General features: G+C 52.0%; 2 protein-coding genes across 2 annotated transcripts in view; both read left to right on the forward strand.

The window, feature by feature from the left end:
• COL27A1 (collagen type XXVII alpha 1 chain) overlaps positions 1–10,887 on the forward strand; it is a gene marked incomplete at its 5' end in the record, with an annotated part of 148,529 nt that extends 137,642 nt beyond the window's left edge. Inside the window, 16 exons of the mRNA XM_084298834.1 lie at positions 121–174; positions 250–357; positions 692–799; positions 2,205–2,312; positions 4,674–4,727; positions 5,255–5,317; positions 5,768–5,821; positions 6,683–6,718; positions 7,262–7,279; positions 7,673–7,708; positions 8,047–8,073; positions 8,316–8,381; positions 8,762–8,930; positions 9,065–9,174; positions 9,968–10,186; positions 10,718–10,887. Coding sequence (XP_084154960.1) covers positions 121–174; positions 250–357; positions 692–799; positions 2,205–2,312; positions 4,674–4,727; positions 5,255–5,317; positions 5,768–5,821; positions 6,683–6,718; positions 7,262–7,279; positions 7,673–7,708; positions 8,047–8,073; positions 8,316–8,381; positions 8,762–8,930; positions 9,065–9,174; positions 9,968–10,186; positions 10,718–10,864 — 1,377 coding nt within the window. The 3' untranslated portion in view covers positions 10,865–10,887. The remainder of the gene's footprint in view (positions 1–120; positions 175–249; positions 358–691; positions 800–2,204; positions 2,313–4,673; positions 4,728–5,254; positions 5,318–5,767; positions 5,822–6,682; positions 6,719–7,261; positions 7,280–7,672; positions 7,709–8,046; positions 8,074–8,315; positions 8,382–8,761; positions 8,931–9,064; positions 9,175–9,967; positions 10,187–10,717) is intronic.
• Positions 10,888–13,906: 3,019 nt separating this feature from the next.
• On the forward strand, positions 13,907–15,298 carry LOC311217070 (alpha-1-acid glycoprotein-like; the record flags this gene model as incomplete). The annotated part of the gene is made up of 6 exons (XM_084298807.1): positions 13,907–14,026; positions 14,125–14,267; positions 14,559–14,629; positions 14,862–14,963; positions 15,058–15,158; positions 15,236–15,298. 6 exons carry the CDS (start codon positions 13,907–13,909, stop codon positions 15,296–15,298), a joined length of 600 nt encoding a protein of 199 aa, XP_084154933.1.
• Between the last annotated feature and the right edge of the window lie 901 nt (positions 15,299–16,199).

The raw sequence follows: 16,199 nt of genomic DNA on the forward strand, positions 1-16,199 counted from the left end.
TCTCCTTTTTATAAAACTCTTTCCAGCCATTATCCAAAAGCACACCCTGAAGTCAGGCTCCGAAGTGGAGTTGTGCTGGAACTGCTGCAGTTTTAGATGTCTTTCTTATTTTCCTTGCAGGGTCAAAAAGGAAAGCAAGGAGCAAGGGGCAGTGCCGGGAGCAGAGGCTCACCGGTAGGTAAAAAATTGATTTTCTGCCCCAGCAGATGCTGTTCAGGAGTTCCATCGCTAACGCCTTTGTGATTTTAGGGCACCCTTGGGCTACCAGGTCCTCGAGGAGTGGTGGGAAGGCAGGGTCAAGAGGGTGCCCCTGGTGTGGACGGAGTGCCTGGAAAGGATGGCGTGCCTGGGGTGCTGGTGAGTTCGCATTGTAACCTCATAGTATTGATGCAAGTGCAGCTTAGGAGCTGGAAAACTAAAAGGTAACACAGGAGAAATGGATGTAGTCCAGCCACAGATATCCCAGTTTACACGTACCCATAGTGGATCCTATGTTGCTCTTCCTATCTCACATACAGGCGTGGCCAAATCTGTAAACAACCCTGTGCTTCTAGCCTGACAAATAGCTTCTTGCATGCACAGATTTTGCAAGTCCACCCATGCCCAGATGCATGCTTGCTGCCCCCAGAAGATGTGCACAAGTGGAGACAGAGCGCCGTGTTTCATAACCTCTCCTGGGTTTCATTTCTAGGGAGAGCAGGGAGATGATGGGGAAGAAGGTGTAACAGGGATGTCAGGCAAAAGAGGGAACCCTGGCATACCAGGACTGCCCGGGGCACAGGGACCACCAGGATTCAAGGTGAGTTTGTGACTCTAAAATGCTTCTATGAGCTATGCAGTCTGTGAGCCTCGTGTCTCTAGAGCTTGGATTCTCCAGGGTCTAATGAAGCCTGAACTCCTGCTGCCACCTTTCACTTAGCTGGAGGCCCAGTCAGCCTCCATCCAGTCTTCTCATTCATCCACCCATCCATTTTCATTAAGTTCACAGCAGCTGAATGTCCCAGCAACTTTTCCTCCTTTGTCAAAGTTCTCTGAGCACAGGCGTTTACAAATACATGTACCCACACTGCGAACACGTTAGCCTCCTTTCAGTAGAAACCTGGTTAAAAGAAATGAGAAGCTGCAAGGCAACTGCTACAGCCTGCCTGTGAGATGTCCAGGACAGACAACTCCACTGAAACGTGGATGTCCTCCCCCTGCTGCCCTGTGAGGCCTGAGCTGGGGAAGGGAAATTGTGCCACTGGCTTTTAGCATATATTTACCTGATTGGAATTGCTGGAACCAGCATGGGCTTGGGCATCACTTTGGGTGGAAACAGGGAAAAGCTGCTTGGTGACAGCTGGGTTTCTTACTGGTCCTTGCCCTGGTCCAGACAGGCCCCAGGGCCTAAACTGGACCAACACCAACTGAGCCGTGTGTAGAAAGGCTCTAAGTAGGAAGACTGCAGCTGGGTTTGGGGCTATCGGGTCTGATTTAAATTATGCCTCCCCTAACACATCACACTTAAACTGTCACTTGCTGCCCTCCAGCTGCCTTGGGCAGAATAACAGGCTCTTAGCAGAAGTGGCTGACAGACCCTTGTGTAGTTGTGCCACGCTCACGCCCTGGCTGCAGGGAAATTGGTTGCCCCTTGGCCACCTGCTCGACCACCCCAGGCACTCACCACCACAGATGCTCCGTCCCAGCAGCTGGGGTTTGTGCTGCTGCTGGTGCCTGGCGAGGGGAAGAGCTGGGGAGCAAACAGCGGTGCTGGGTCTGACACCCCGCTCCTGGCCTTGAGCTGCAGTGTTGGTGCTGAAGTCCCACAGCTGAAGCCTTGGCATGACTTCAGCATTTCCGATGGCTTAATCATCAATTGCTCGGCTGCAAGGGGGACCAGATTGGGGGAAACTGCCGGGCAGGACAGACAACACACACAAGTGCAAATGAAGATGCTTCAACCCCTGCTGTGCTCAGCCCCCAGGCAGGCAGCACCCCTCTGCTGCAGCTCCTGCCCCGCATGGAGCTCAGGAGGGGCCCCAGCCGTGCCCCTCGCTGGCCTCGCATCCTGCAGCCCTAGCAGACCTGAGGCATCTCGTGATGAAACCACATTCCTTATCCTGATGAGCCACTTTTTTCCAGCTTTCCATCTATGGCTATTTCGGCTGAATGTTGTTATATTTAGCTCCTGTCCTTTGGAATTGTTTGAATTCTGTTATTTTTAGGGTGAAAGAGGATTGCCTGGACAGACTGGCCAAACAGGGAAGCGAGGATCACCAGGAGGAATGGGCCTTCCAGGGAGCCCTGGCAATGCAGGCCCCAAAGGCCAGCCGGTGAGTGACCGCTGAGCTGAGCAGCGCTGACCCCTCGCTGTAGGAGGAGGTGCAGAGCCTCACGCCAGGACAGCAGGGTGCACCCCAGGAGGGTCACAGAGAAGGGAACCCATAAACCTTGCACATCAGTGCCAGAGTGTCAGAGCAGCTCCCTCCAATGTGCACGCTTCTCTGCTCCTCACTGCTCACTTGTGTGCAGACATCTAATCCGTGCCTGCATTCCCCAAGACATCGCGGCTGTGCCCATCTCCCCTGAGCCTCCTCCTCTCCAGACCAAACAACCCCAGTGCCCTCAGCTGCTCCTGCAATCCAAAGCATCCCAAAGGTGCAAGGGGCTGCAGCTCCAGCAGGGACGTGCAGGAGATGCAGGAGCAGGCATCACCTGTGCAGGCTGGAAGGCAGCGGAGATGCAGGTTCAGAGCACACTGTGGGAGAAGCACCACGAGCCCTCAGTTGAAGCAGAAGTTAAATTCCCACACCTGTCTGCAGGGCAGGCTCCTAATCCTTTGTGCTTTTTTATTGTACCGGTGGGATTGCCCAGCTTAGCACTGAGGTGTCACACTTTATCAGCCTGAGGCTATGTTGAGCTATTTAGATTGGAAGCTTTTTAGGAGTCACTCTTACAGAGTAGACAAAACTATAACTACTTACATGCTTTAGATTCACTTATTAGAAATCATACAGAAACCCCTAAGCAGGGCCCTTTTCAAGTCTCACTTAATAAACCCTCTGTCTGCTCAGCATCTTGGCACCAGTGGCATTTCCAGCCACCTGATGTGCACAGACATTGTGCAACCTCTCCCTGCCCAGGCAGCCTGAGCATCTCCAGAGCACGACAGACATAAAACCAGAGAGATTAGGACTAACACAAAGCAAGGCACAAGATGGTTATCCTCAACACTTCAATTAAAGGTAGCTGCCCTATTTGCATGTTTTATATCCAACCCTGTGATGGCAGTATTCAGGCTGGAAGGTGGCAGCCAACAACAACAGCATTGTTTTGCCTCTTGTGCCTGCCTCTGGCAGGTTGCTTTGCCCAGAACTGGGGCATACCTTGCTGCGTAAACACTGATCAGGTCCCCTCAGCTGAGCTGACTCCATGGCATTTAGATTTCTCTAAAACCCTTCTGACTTCTCATTTACTTTTGCCCTAAATTCCCCTAGAAAGAGGGCCTGGTTGGTTCTCGTAAAACAGGAAAGGCCTTAGTCCTCTGTTAGTAGCGAGTTTCCTTTCCAGGATCCGTAAGCGGGCAGTGAAATCACTTCGTATGCTTGGAAAGTTTCTTACACTCCACCGAGTCCAACCAAGACCTTTCTTGCCAAGAAGTTTCTCACTGTCGTGGCAGGAAAAAACTTCCTAACAGTAAGGTCTCTAGATTGACTCTGGAATAGCCTTGTAATAGAGGTGGTGGAAACCCCATCGCTTGAGTCATTTACAACCGGGCTGAACAAGACATTGTAAAACATCCCGTAAAGTACAATCCAGCGTGGGTCACACCGTCCAGCTGAGAGGCCAAACAAGCCTTTTCCATCTCTTGTGTTCCTGAGACTGTAGATGAATCATCTGGTGCATGTTTCTGTCCCATTTTTTTTAATGTTGAATCATTTTGCATTTTAACATCTGAGAAGCCCAGAAATGTCAAAGGGCATATATCCTAAACATTATGGTGAAATGAGGGTGTTTCTATATGGACGTGCTACCCAGTGAGTTTTTTTTTAATTCTGAGTGCATGCTACGTGCTAATCCAAGCTTGATGGCCTTCCAAATATTTTATTATTATTATTTTTCTTAAGAAAGTGAGCAAAAATCCCTGCAGGGATGAATAGGAAAAGAATTAGGGGATATGTATGGCTTTCCTGGTTTTGAATGGGAGGTTCTGTTGTAGGAACACACACTTTTTTGACAGTATAACTGAGCATAGTTTGAAATTACCCTTCAGTAAATCAGTCCAGTTGGTATTAGAAATAAAAGAAGTGCTTATTTTAAAGGGCTTGGAGCATGGACTTCCAGGATCAATCTCAGAGTAGATGCTCTTCACCCTGCTCCTGCTGACTGTGGTCCAAGCTCTCCAAGCTAGCCAAGCATCTGCTAGAAATATTGTAGGTATGCCTCTTGTCTTGGGGGCAAAAAGGCTTAGTCTGTGAGATGTTCTGGAGTTGCTTCCAGCCTGATGTTTGTGTAATGCCTCCTTCAGATTTCTCTCATACTTCTTTCTCATCAGTCCTGCTTAGACTGAAGAATACTAATGGATTTCTCATTCTCTGAAGCTGCTGCGCTCTTGGCGTGTCTTCAAGTGACCAGTTCAATGTGAACTTACTGTTGCTCTTTGTTCTTGTGTTTGTCTTGGCTGCTGTTTCCAGGGAGACTTTGGTGAGGCAGGATTTCCAGGGATCGCGGGCATCTTTGGGCCAAAGGTAAGAGGCTATCTTGTGACCACTTGGCTTTCTAGTCTCTCTTTATTGTGGCCAGACAATGCAATAAGTGCTGAAAATTATTTATTAGTAGTAGTTCTGCAGAAACTATTGAAATTAAATTGTGATTCCAACTTTCTTTCATTTATGCATCATAATGGCTGAAAGAATCATTGACAGTGCATTTACATATGCTTTGATGAAATTTATTCCTGTTAAAATGGGTGTGGTGTAGACGGAAAATGGCTGTCCTATAGCCCCCCACCTGCACATCTTGAAGTCCCCCATTTCTACAACATCAACCAGTTTAGACCCATTTTATTGGCATATACTTTTACTGGTGAAGGGGAACCAGTTTGTTTTCTGTAGAAAGTAAAAGGCTTGCAAAAGAGGAGTGGGAATGTTTAAAACTGGACCATCCCATTCCCATAGACTAGGGGCAGCACCACTGCCCTTGCAGCAGGGCTGTAAGCAGGGGCACACGTGTGGGGAACATTTAACAGGACCTGGCATCTCGTGTTTGCTCACAGGGGCCCCCAGGAGACCTTGGTTTCAAAGGCATTCAGGGACCACGTGGGCCGCCCGGCCTCATGGTGAGTGGTTCTGCAGTTTGTTTGGTGTGGGAGGATTTTCTTCCATCCTCTGGCCTCTATTTCTGTGAGGCCACAGGCTGTTAGTTCACCCAGTGCCCATCAGCCAAGCTGTGGCCAAGCTGCCACCAAGAGCACGTGTACTGAGCCACATGGGGCACTCCTGCCTTTAGAGACTGTCGTGCTTTTCTGAGCGCTGCACAAATCGCTCCAGCTACACTGAAATCCCTCTGTTCCTGGAATTTCTGAGGTTTGCCATGGGCTGTGACAACCACACTGTGAGGGCTTGTGTCTTCAGGCCTGTGTTTTGAAAGGGGTTTAATTCAGCTACACAAACACCGTGGCCTTGCTGCTGAGAAGCTGCAAAGAGATTTGGTGTCATCACTGAGTCTGCCATGGCAAACTGACCATCGGTTCCCACCTGGTGGTTCATGGATATCTTTTCTTGTCTAGGGAAAAGAAGGAATTATTGGTCCGCATGGCATTCTGGGTCCCACGGGAAGCCCCGTGAGTATCTGCCTTTCTTCTGCCTGTATTTTGTAGCAGGGCACAGTGGTTGAGATCCAAGATGCTTGTGGCCATCTTAACTAAATCTCAAGTCCTTCTGTAATGAGGGAAACAAAGTGATCTTCAAGATGAGCAGCTTGAGAGAAGCTCGAGACAGTCTCTGGCTGAATATGTAGCTGAGGGGGATTACTAACTGAAAAGTGAGGAATAACTATTTATGTGCAAGTTTTTGGATAGAGAGATCAGACTGGAAGACAAGAATGTCATTTCAGTTTTGCAAAAGCAAGTTGCCAGCTTTTCCAGAGAACTTGGGCTGGGGGGCCCCAGGGAAGAATGAAAAATAAAAATAAAAAAATCAACAGAAAACTGATAAATGTATTAAACTGGGACCAGCTGGATTCAGGGAAGTGTTGAAAATCTCTGCCTGCCCCAAGATGCCAAAGGCACTGAACACAGACTAAAGTTCAGGTCAGTGCTTCATAAAAACATGAGCGTGAAGTTATTCAGAGCTCAGCACAAAGAGGCTGCTGTTGGCAGAGGTGAAAACCAGGAAGATGCCGGCAGCCCCATGCTTTGGACACAGGGGTTGCTTGTGCCTAAAGGCAGGCAAGCGGCTGCTCACGGCAGGCAGGGGCTGGGCACCTCTGTGCTGCATGCATGGGTGCTTCTAAGGGCCTCTGCTTATTCCACGTTTCATCTCTGAAACGTCCAGGAATGGCTTTTTTTTGTTTTGGATGGAGTTTAGGGTGGGAATATGATTTATTTAAGATGTGCTTGGGTGCTTGCAAGGCGATTCTGGGTGGCAGTGCATCCAAAAGCACAGCTTGCAGTCACTGACAGCCGTCTCGTGTGCCTTCACAGGGGCCAAAGGGAGACAAAGGCAGCCGCGGGGAAATGGTAAGTGGGCACCCAGGGTTCTGTTGCTCAGGCATCGGGTCCCCCCTGGGCGAGATGCTGAGTGCACACACACACACACACACACACGTGCTCATGGACGCACACTGCACTTAAAATGCCAGTTCCCTTAACCCAATGGCACAGCAAAAGCTGCCACTGGAACGATGACTGCGGCATCTCCAGGCACAAAATGCAGCAAGTGGCTGGAGGCTGCACCCCCTCGTGTTCCTCCCACAGGGACCTGTCCGAGTGGTGGTGGTGCCAGGGCACTTCCCTCCTGCTGCCCCCGTTCCCCTTCTCGCAGGGGCCCTGATGGACTCTCACGCCTTCCTGTAGCTCCTTTTGTTCTCAGCATGCAGGGGCTGTGTCAGGTACACCTGTTGCTCCTCATGGGACACATGTTGCTCCTCTTCCTTGGGACCCCAACACTGCTCCCAGTGGTTGTTCCACACACAGGGGCTCTGCCGTGACTGTACAGGGTGTAATGAGCATCAATTTAATAATAAACATCTGAAGGTTTCTTTTTTTTTTTTTTTCCTACAGGGTCTTCCAGGTCCAAGGGTGAGTATTTGATACCACTTTTTTTCTGAATAATATATTTCATTTAAACAAAGCAGTTGCTGCTAGCAAATATAATGCTGTAGGGTGGGTAACTGTCCATACAGGGAACATGATGTGTACCTGGGCATTTGGCATTACTGAGAGCTCAGGAACCAAGGGTAGGAACAAGAGATAGAGCAGGACTGGACCGGGTACAGACAGATGCACCCAAAACTGGGAAATGGAGGAAACAGAGCCATGTCCTGACTCCAGAAGTGTTTGAGGGAGAGGATACTGTAAAATGTCAAAAATCTGGAGGCTTTTAGCAGGGAACAGACTCGTTCTGGTGACAGCCATAAGAAACTGTAATGCAAATTGAAGACATTTCACTAACTGATGCCCCTCTGTCTTTAGGGTCCTCCAGGCCCACGAGGACACCCTGGCCCTCCGGTACGTATACATGGAAAGAGTTCAAAGACATTATTGAAACAAGCTGAAGTTACTGCAGCGATACTCTCCGGAGGGACTGTTCACTCCCTAGAAATTATAGCTTAGCCCCATTCCTCATATGCAAAAACGTGTGTGTGTGTGTGAATGGACTAGTGTTTATCGCACTTCAGCCCAAACCATCTCCAAGTATTTTATAGAGACAGCATTGTTGCCTCTCTCACTCATCTGTATTGAGGGACTCAGGGTAAAGAGGATTTCAAAAGGATATAAATGAGCATCTTTGCAACAGTGAGTGCCCATTGTTCTGGCTGATGCCCCTTTTCTGCTTTGATTTCTAGGGACCTCCAGGAATTCCAGCTTCATTTGTAAGTTCTGTTTTTTGTTCATTTGTTAATGACAATAATAAATCATGCAGAGCTGAGGTGCTTTTGGGGCATGAAGAAGAGCTTGCTGGGACCCTAAAAACACACACTCAGGTCTAGCAAGAGACGCTGTGTTAGCAGGACAAGGCTTGAATCACATCCCTAGACTGAGAAGGGATTGCTTGCATCAGGGCATGTTCAGCTTCTCCCAGTCCCCAGTTACCATCTTTTTCACCCCACACCAGCAACAAGATGGCTTTGGGGCTGCTTTCCGGACACTGATTGACTCCAGCACTGCACTCAAGACAGAGGTACGGGGGTACTGTGGAACTCCCCCCGGTCTGTGCTGGGGCCGTTCCCAGCCTTGCTCGTTCTTTGTCTGCTTGGAGTTTCTGTCTGCAATGCTCTGCTTTGTCTGCTTCTTGTGGAGTTACCGGGGTTTGTGCATGCAATGAGCCAGTTCGAGGATGCGGTTCTGCTCCCTACTTGTGAGGCTCCAAACCTCATGGCTTTCCCATCGTGACTTTGCCAGCACGGCAGCGATTCCCCATGCAGCACAGTGCACAGTCACAACTTGCTGCCACAGCCTGCCTTTGGCCCATGGAGTTTTCCCACTATAAAGAGAATTCCTTGTGGTTAGAGCACCTCGTGCCCCCAGGGCACACCTGACTTTGCCTCCTGTTCTCTCCAGAGTTACCAGCATCCAGACCTTCTCATGCTAGACCACGGAGGGGAGATCTTTAAGACTCTACACTACCTCAGCAACCTCATTCAGAGCATCAAGAGACCCCTGGGCACCAAGGAAAACCCTGCACGCATCTGTCGAGACCTCATGAACTGTGAACAGAAGATGAACGATGGTAGGAAGCCCCAAGTTATCCCTCCATCCTGGTCTCCTTCCCTGGGACCAGTAACACAGGAATCAAGACTTGCCTTTGCTTATGCACAGCAAAGTTAAATTTTCTTGTTAATCCCCAAATCCTCTACTTCTTAGGTACCTACTGGATCGACCCAAATCTCGGCTGTTCCTCAGACACCATACAGGTCATCTGCAACTTCACCAACGGTGGGCAGACATGCCTCAGCCCCATCACTGTCTCCAAGGTACACACACTGCAGCATTTCCCATACAACCGTTACGAAATGTTTACCCACAAGCATATTCTCCCGGAACCCGGGACAGTGACCACTATAACCCAGCAAGCTGCCTTAATCCGGGCAGCAGGGCGAGCGCGGCTGTGCGGGTAGCATTCAGCACTGCTCTCATGCAGTTAAAAACATACCTACATTGTTGACTTTTCAAGACAGAGCAGCATGTTTCCAGCAGTGTTTAATTAACCCATAACCTTAACAGAGGCCAGTAATCCTGCAAACATGCTGCCCCCAAATGCTTTGTTGGATTAATTTATGTTCAGGTCACTCTTGCATTTTGTTGTCTGCCACTTGAAAAAGTGTGGTCAGCTTAAATACACAAGTTGACGCTGAAGTGAATGCCAGGGAATTTTTCTTGAGGAAGTAACTGGACCGAAAAATACCAGTGGCAGTATCTGGGTTCATCTGCAGTGCCCACCAGAGCTGGCTGCTTTGCTTCCTTGCAGAAGCACGCATTGAATTCAAGCACGCGTTGTTTTTCTCCTACTTAAGGACCTACCAGGTTGTTATGAAAAACAAAGCACCTGCCATGTCCCCATAGCAACTTTCCAGAATGACTTTGTGCCTGGCCCTCGTGCCCATAGTCATACCAGAACCAGTCTGGGGCTCAGACACCTATCACAGCCATCTGGACTTGCACAGAGCCCAGGGAACTCCTTTGCTGTTGGCCCTTGTACTGACAAACCGCTGTCTCCCCCAGCCCCGCTGCAGGGGGCACACACTAACATCTCTGTCACCTTCACAGCTGGATTTTGACGTCGGCAGAGTCCAGATGAACTTCCTTCGCCTGCTGAGCTCGGAGGTGGTGCAGCACATCACCATCCACTGCCTGAACACCTCCGTCTGGCGGGAAGGCTCATCCAAGAAACCTTCGGACAAAGCCGTGCGCTTCAAGGCCTGGAACGGGCAGATGTTTGAGGCAGAAGGTCAGCTCAAGCCAGAAGTGGCAGCTGATGATTGCAAGGTACGTTGTCCTGAAAGAGGGGAGAGGTGGAGAGAAATGCCAGGCAGAACCCACTCAGCGTACACAACAGGACTCATGTTATGCCTGTGGTTCTTATTCCATGACCACCCCAAAAAAAGGGGGGAGAAAGGGACTAAGATACCTGTTTAACACTTTAATTTTCCAGTCCAGGGTGCTATAGGGTTCTCATGTTAGGAAGACTGCCTTCAAACAGAAAGTTGAAAATTGAATTCCAAATTTACACGTTGTGTGTAGTTCCACGGCAGAAGGAGAATTGCCACCAGCAGGCAGTGGGCTCAGCTTGTGCCCGATGTTGTGCTGCTGCAGTAGCAGTGTGCCTGCATTTGGGTTTTCCACTGCATCACGAGTATTATGATGCCATTTTAATCTGTTTCCCTCAACTTGACCTGGATAAAGGGTTCCCCAAAACCTCTCACCAGACCTGCTCAGGGCTGTTCATACACCGCCGTGAAACTCACCCCTCTCCAGCAGTAAAACAACTTTTTCTGTCTTTCCCTCCTCCCTGCACAGATCAAGGACGGACGCTGGCATCGGACTCTCTTTTCGTTTCGGACGCAGGACCCTCAGCAGCTGCCAATTGTCAACATCTACAACCTTCCCCCATCCGAGCCAGGAAAGCAATACCACCTCGAGGTCGGCCCCGTGTGCTTCCTTTGAACAACGCCGCCAAACCCGGGCTCCAAGGCTTTGACCCCACTTTTGGCCTACGTCTTCACACAGCATCTCCCACCTCTCTGCAGCAAGGACAGCTGGGCTGTGTCTTTTTGGGTCAACTCTTGCTCTAGCCTTCGGCTCAAGGTCTCAAAGAACCCGTGATCTACTGAACTCAGCAGGTTGTGGAAAGGAGGAATAAGAAGGATGGTGGGGAAGCGGGTATCAGTCGGGACGTGACCAGTGAAAAGGGATCAGGGGACTAGGTGTCCAAGCGGTTCCACACACAAAGCTTTTTCCATGACCAAAGAAAATATTGAGAGAAACCTCAAGCAACTTGCAGCGTGTGGGTTTGTTTTTTTTCTCCCCTCCCCCATTTTTGTCTTACCTGGTTCCTGAGTTACCAAATGTTCTCTCCATTGAAAAGTAATTAAAAGATGATAGAGCTTCCCTCGCAGAGCTCGTCGCTCCCGGACGGCCACGCGCTGCATCGGGCTCTGCCAGGCGGAGCCGCAAGTCGAATCTGGCTGCTCTGCGTACCGGAAGCATTTTGATGTGCAATATTAGAAGAAACAAAAATATATATATTATATTATTTAAAGCAAAAAGAAAAAGGAAAAAAAAAAAAAACATAAAAAAAAACTAAGTTCCTCCTTCCATGGGTGAGTTGAACCAATGTCCCTTTTCAGGCGTGGCGGTGGGGTAGGGGAGAGTCCCAAAGCTGAAAGAGGGGAATGGAAGGAGGAGAGGGGAAGAGATTGGTGCTAAAATAGAGAGAGAGGATGGGCTTGTCTGATTTGTTTCTACCTCTCACTGTGAAATCTCTGGTGCTCTTAAAAAAAGTGTGTTATTTTATATATATGACTTTATTTAAGGTTGTGAAGGTGCTACAGTGTCTTGCCACAGACCCAAAAAATGCCCATAGGGCCGTCTCTCTAGGAAGAGAGGTGGTCACGATCTACAGCTAAATCAGAGAAACACCTTTAACGGGATCTTTGAATCACCACGGATGCCAATCCTGCGTGACAACTCGAAGCGCATCCAAAATAATTCACAGGCTGTTTTAAAAGCAAATTTGCCTTTTTTCTTTCTTCTTTTTTTTTTATTTTTTTATTTTTTATTTTTTTTAAACCAGCACTTCACTGCTTTGGGAGGAGAGCGAGGGCTCCAGCTCACCCGCAGCCGCTGCAGGATGAAGCCTCAGGGCGCTGCGTGGGCCGGTCCCAGGTCACTCACTCGTTTTGCTGTAGCCGTGGTGGCCCCGTGGCCGCGGCTCCGCGCGCAGCGATTCCCCGGGCTCAGCGCGTATTTAAACCCAGCTCTGCACCCTTCTGTCCGGGCCCCTCTGCCGAGACTGAGAGGATGGTACCTGGTTCCAGACCCCGGCCGGGCTTGGAGGGGTTTTCTTTTGTTAAGTTTTGTAGAAATCTAGTCTCTGTATGTAAATTTGGAGGATTTTTTTTTTTTTTTAAAGAGGATAATTATGGTAATCTTTAATTCTATATAAGGAATAATATTGATGTAATCGGAGCTGTACTGTATCGGAAACGCTTCAGTGCCTGTTTGGAGTTTTCATGTCTCGTACGGACTATGGATTTTATTTTTTTGAGGAAAAAAAAGAAAAAGAAATATATGTGCGTCTCTCTTGGTGTATTCTTTTTTTTTACTACTGCCCGCTGGTTGGCTGCCAACCACCCTCGACACAGGTTAACAGGATCCGTCTCAAATACCTCACCCTCCGCGCTCTGCCCCGCTCACAGATACCTCACCCCCGGCCCCCCGCTGCCCGTGTGTGTTTGCTCCCGGCCGCAGTTACCGTCTGTTCTCATTTACGCTTTTTTTTTTCCTTTTCTTCTTCATTTTCTTTTTTTTTTTTTTTTTTGACTTAAATAAATATTTAAAACTGAAGCAAAGAAATGGGACTTTTATGTTTGTGGTTTGTTTTTTTTCCTTCTTCTTGAGAAATGGTATTGGGGGCGAGGAGCAGGCTCCACGTCCAGGCCCCCACAGGGGAGCCCCCAAATCCCCATCCCACAGCAGTGCCCACCCAGCCCTCAGGGTGATGCTGAGCCCATGACAAGGCTGTGCCCCGCAGCTCCCCACCACCACACGTCCCCTGCTGTGGCCACCGGCACCTTTCTCATCGTCACCCCTGTCCTGGCAGTGCTGGGGAGCCAGAGGAAAGGGTGGGGGGACCAAGAGATGAGCTTTTCTCCTTGCTGAACCAAAAACTCACCTCAGTGGCTCCGAGGTGACCTTGGAAGGAGTCTTCTTGCTCACAGCCTGGGATCTCGCGGGTTGTGTCGGGGTGTGTGGGGCTGCAGCACCGGGGTCACTGCTGGTACACACGGCTTGTGGTCAGGGAGAAAACAGAGAGTGAATAAATAAATAGATGTAACGCACGTGGTTGTGCACCCACCAGCCCCAGCCTCGTGTAACGCTGCTGCTCATGTCCTCGCCTTGTGCCCCCAGCCCGGATTTGGCCCCATCCCAGTCCCAGTGCTCCCATTTGGGTCAGACCCAAGTGCTGGGCACCACCACCAGCACCACAGCCCAGGGGCTGCGTTAGCAACCCAAGGCTGGGCCGAGACGAGCAGCAAGAGGCGAGGGATAATTAACCAAAAAAGCCAAGTTTTTTGGCTTAAGGGCAAAGGCCGTGGGCAGGGGTTTGCGTGCCCTGGCAGGGCAGGTACAAAAGCCCCCAGCAGCACTTGCTGCCCCACAGCACTTTGCACAAACACACCTGCAGCCCGCAGCGTGCCCGGCCCGCCACCCGCAGGGTGAATTACGGCTTCCGAGAACAAAGCCCACGGTGGTGCAACGCGTTTATTTTTTTCTTCACCTTTTCTGCCGGAAAAAAAAAATGCACTTTTCTGCCAGTTTACATCCACTCAGCTGCTATTGCTTCACGCCTGAGCAAACAGCCCTGCGGTTAAATAAGCGCCTCGGGGCTGCGGCAGGGCCGTATAGAACAGTGCCGGCGGGCAGCCACGTCCCACCCGCGCCGCAGCCTCGCCACAGCCCCCCCAGCCCCACACGGTGCCGGCGATGCTGCCCTGCCTCCTCCTGCCCGTCCTGGCCGTGGGGCTGGTGCGTGCCCACGCGACCGAGCCCCACGCCTGCTCCCCGCTCACCCCGGCCGTCATGGACAACGCGACCGTGGCTGGGGTAAGCCGTGATACCCGCGGTTCCTAAAATATCCCTCGGGCCCATGCGCCCCCCCGGGCAAATGAGTCCTCAAAGCCGCGCTCTGTTCCCATCGGCAGCTGCTGGGGCACTGGGTGTACATCATGGGCGCCTCCAACTACCCCCCGCACGTGGCCGAGATGAAGGAGCTGAAGTACGCCACCTTCACCTTCCTGCCCGGCAGCCACGACGATGAGTTCAGCGTGACCGAGACCCTGCGGCTGTAAGCACAGGGTGGGGATGGGCTGGGACGTCCCCAGGGCAGAACCATCCCAGGCTGTGGTCAGGGCTCTGGTTCCACCGTGGTGGGGGACAAACGAGTGGCAGTCCTGCTACCTATCAACACTAAATTTGGGGCTGGGAGCTGTTACCCCACATTTATCCAAGCTCTGCAGCCCGCTAAGGGCTGCCCTGCCTCAAGCTCAGGGAGGCGAGGGAGGGGGCCGCAGCCCGAGGACCCTCCCCAGGTTTATTCGGGGCAGCCGTGCCCCATTTCACCTCTCTGCCCCCCCAGGAACGAGACGTGCGTGGTGAGGAACGCCAGCAAGATCCTCATCTTCCGGCACAACTCCACCCTGATGCATGGTATGGCCACAGCCCCCAGAGGCAGCACCCTGCTGAGTCTCTCCCGGCACACGTCCCCCAAAAACTGCCCTTTGTAGGAACCCCCCGGGCCTTTCCTACCCCATACATGGGTCTGGGGGCAGGGGACACCCCCAGCCCCGCACACTGGGGACATCGGTGCCAGGGGGACACTCCTGTCCCCAGTTGTATCCCAGTCACTAACTGGGGTCCCCGCGCTCCCCGTGTCTCCCAGTGGAGGGGCAGGAGGCGTCCATGGCCGAGCTGATCAAGACCGACAAGGAGCTGCTGGTCCTGAAGCACAGCAAGGAGTCCTTCCTGGGCCTCAGCCTCTCGGGTGAGCGCACTGCCCTGCACGGCTGTCAGGGGAGCACCCCCAAACCCGTCCTTTTTTCCTCTCCCCCCCCGTTTTTACGCCACCTTCCCAACAGCACGGACGCCCAACGTGAGCAAGGAGCACCTGGAGGAGTTCCGGGCCCAGGTGCGCTGCCTCGGCTTCACGCAGGAGGAGACCTTCGTCACCTCCCCGAAGGTAGGGACCCGCGGGTGGGACGGGGCACCCCGGGACTGTGTCTGGGTGGGTGCGAGCCCCTGTCCCCCCTCCCCAAGGACGCCTGTCCCCCAGAGGGCAAGGAGAAGGACGAAGCCACCTTGGCCACCGCAGAGGTGTAACTGGAGTGAGCCCGCATCCCCCCTGCACGTGGCCCCCAGCCCCTGCGTGGGGACGTCCCCCGGCGCTCGGCTCAGCCTCAGGAGGTCCCGGCGAGTTTTTCTCTTCCAACAGAGGACCCACACCGTGCCCTTCCCAGAAGGGATTTGCAGCTTTTCTGTTCTCACATCGAGCTGGAATAAAGCCTGCGTGACACCCGCCTGCTGCGTGCCTTCCCTGCGCCCATATGTGGGATGGGGACAGCTGGGGGCACAGCTCGGACCCCATCTCCTACCCAGTGTCAGACAAAACCCCAGGGATTTAGGGGATGGGGAGAGCTAACCCTCGGGCTCCTGTCCGTAAGCAGCTCCAAGGCTCCCTGGGGAAGCTGTGGCCCCGAGTGCTTCTGAGCAGGGCAGGGGGGAGGAAAAGCCACCACCTGGGCTGGCCCGTGGGGCTCGGGGACAGGACCCAAACAAAAACTGAGCCATCCCCCGAGCCGTGCCCTGCCCAGGGGTGAGGACATGGAGCAAGACACAGACGTGGCAGCACACGGGGGGCACTGAGCAGGACAAATAAGGTTACACGGAGGGTTCAGGGCAGACCCCAAGGAAGTTTTCCTGTGAGGAACAGCACCAGGGCAGCAGTGCCGTGAGCTGCCAGCTGGACACGAGGCATGGGGAAAGTCCCTGGCCTGGTGCTGGAGGCCGGGCAGCCCCCGGGGGCCATCCCAGCACAGCTCACACCCAGAGGGCTCCCAAAGCCCCATGCCCTGGCACGCGGCAGCAACAGCGCCCATGCCCCGGTGAGCAGCGCAGTTCCTCACTTGCACAGCCACTACAGCAGCTGCATAGGGGGGAGCGAAACGGGGAAATTTTGGGCAGATTTCACTTTTAAATATGGGAAGTGCATCGCCCTCCCCGT

Source organism: Netta rufina, assembly GCF_964035555.1.
Source record: "Netta rufina genome assembly, chromosome: 20".
NCBI lineage: Eukaryota > Metazoa > Chordata > Aves > Anseriformes > Anatidae > Netta > Netta rufina.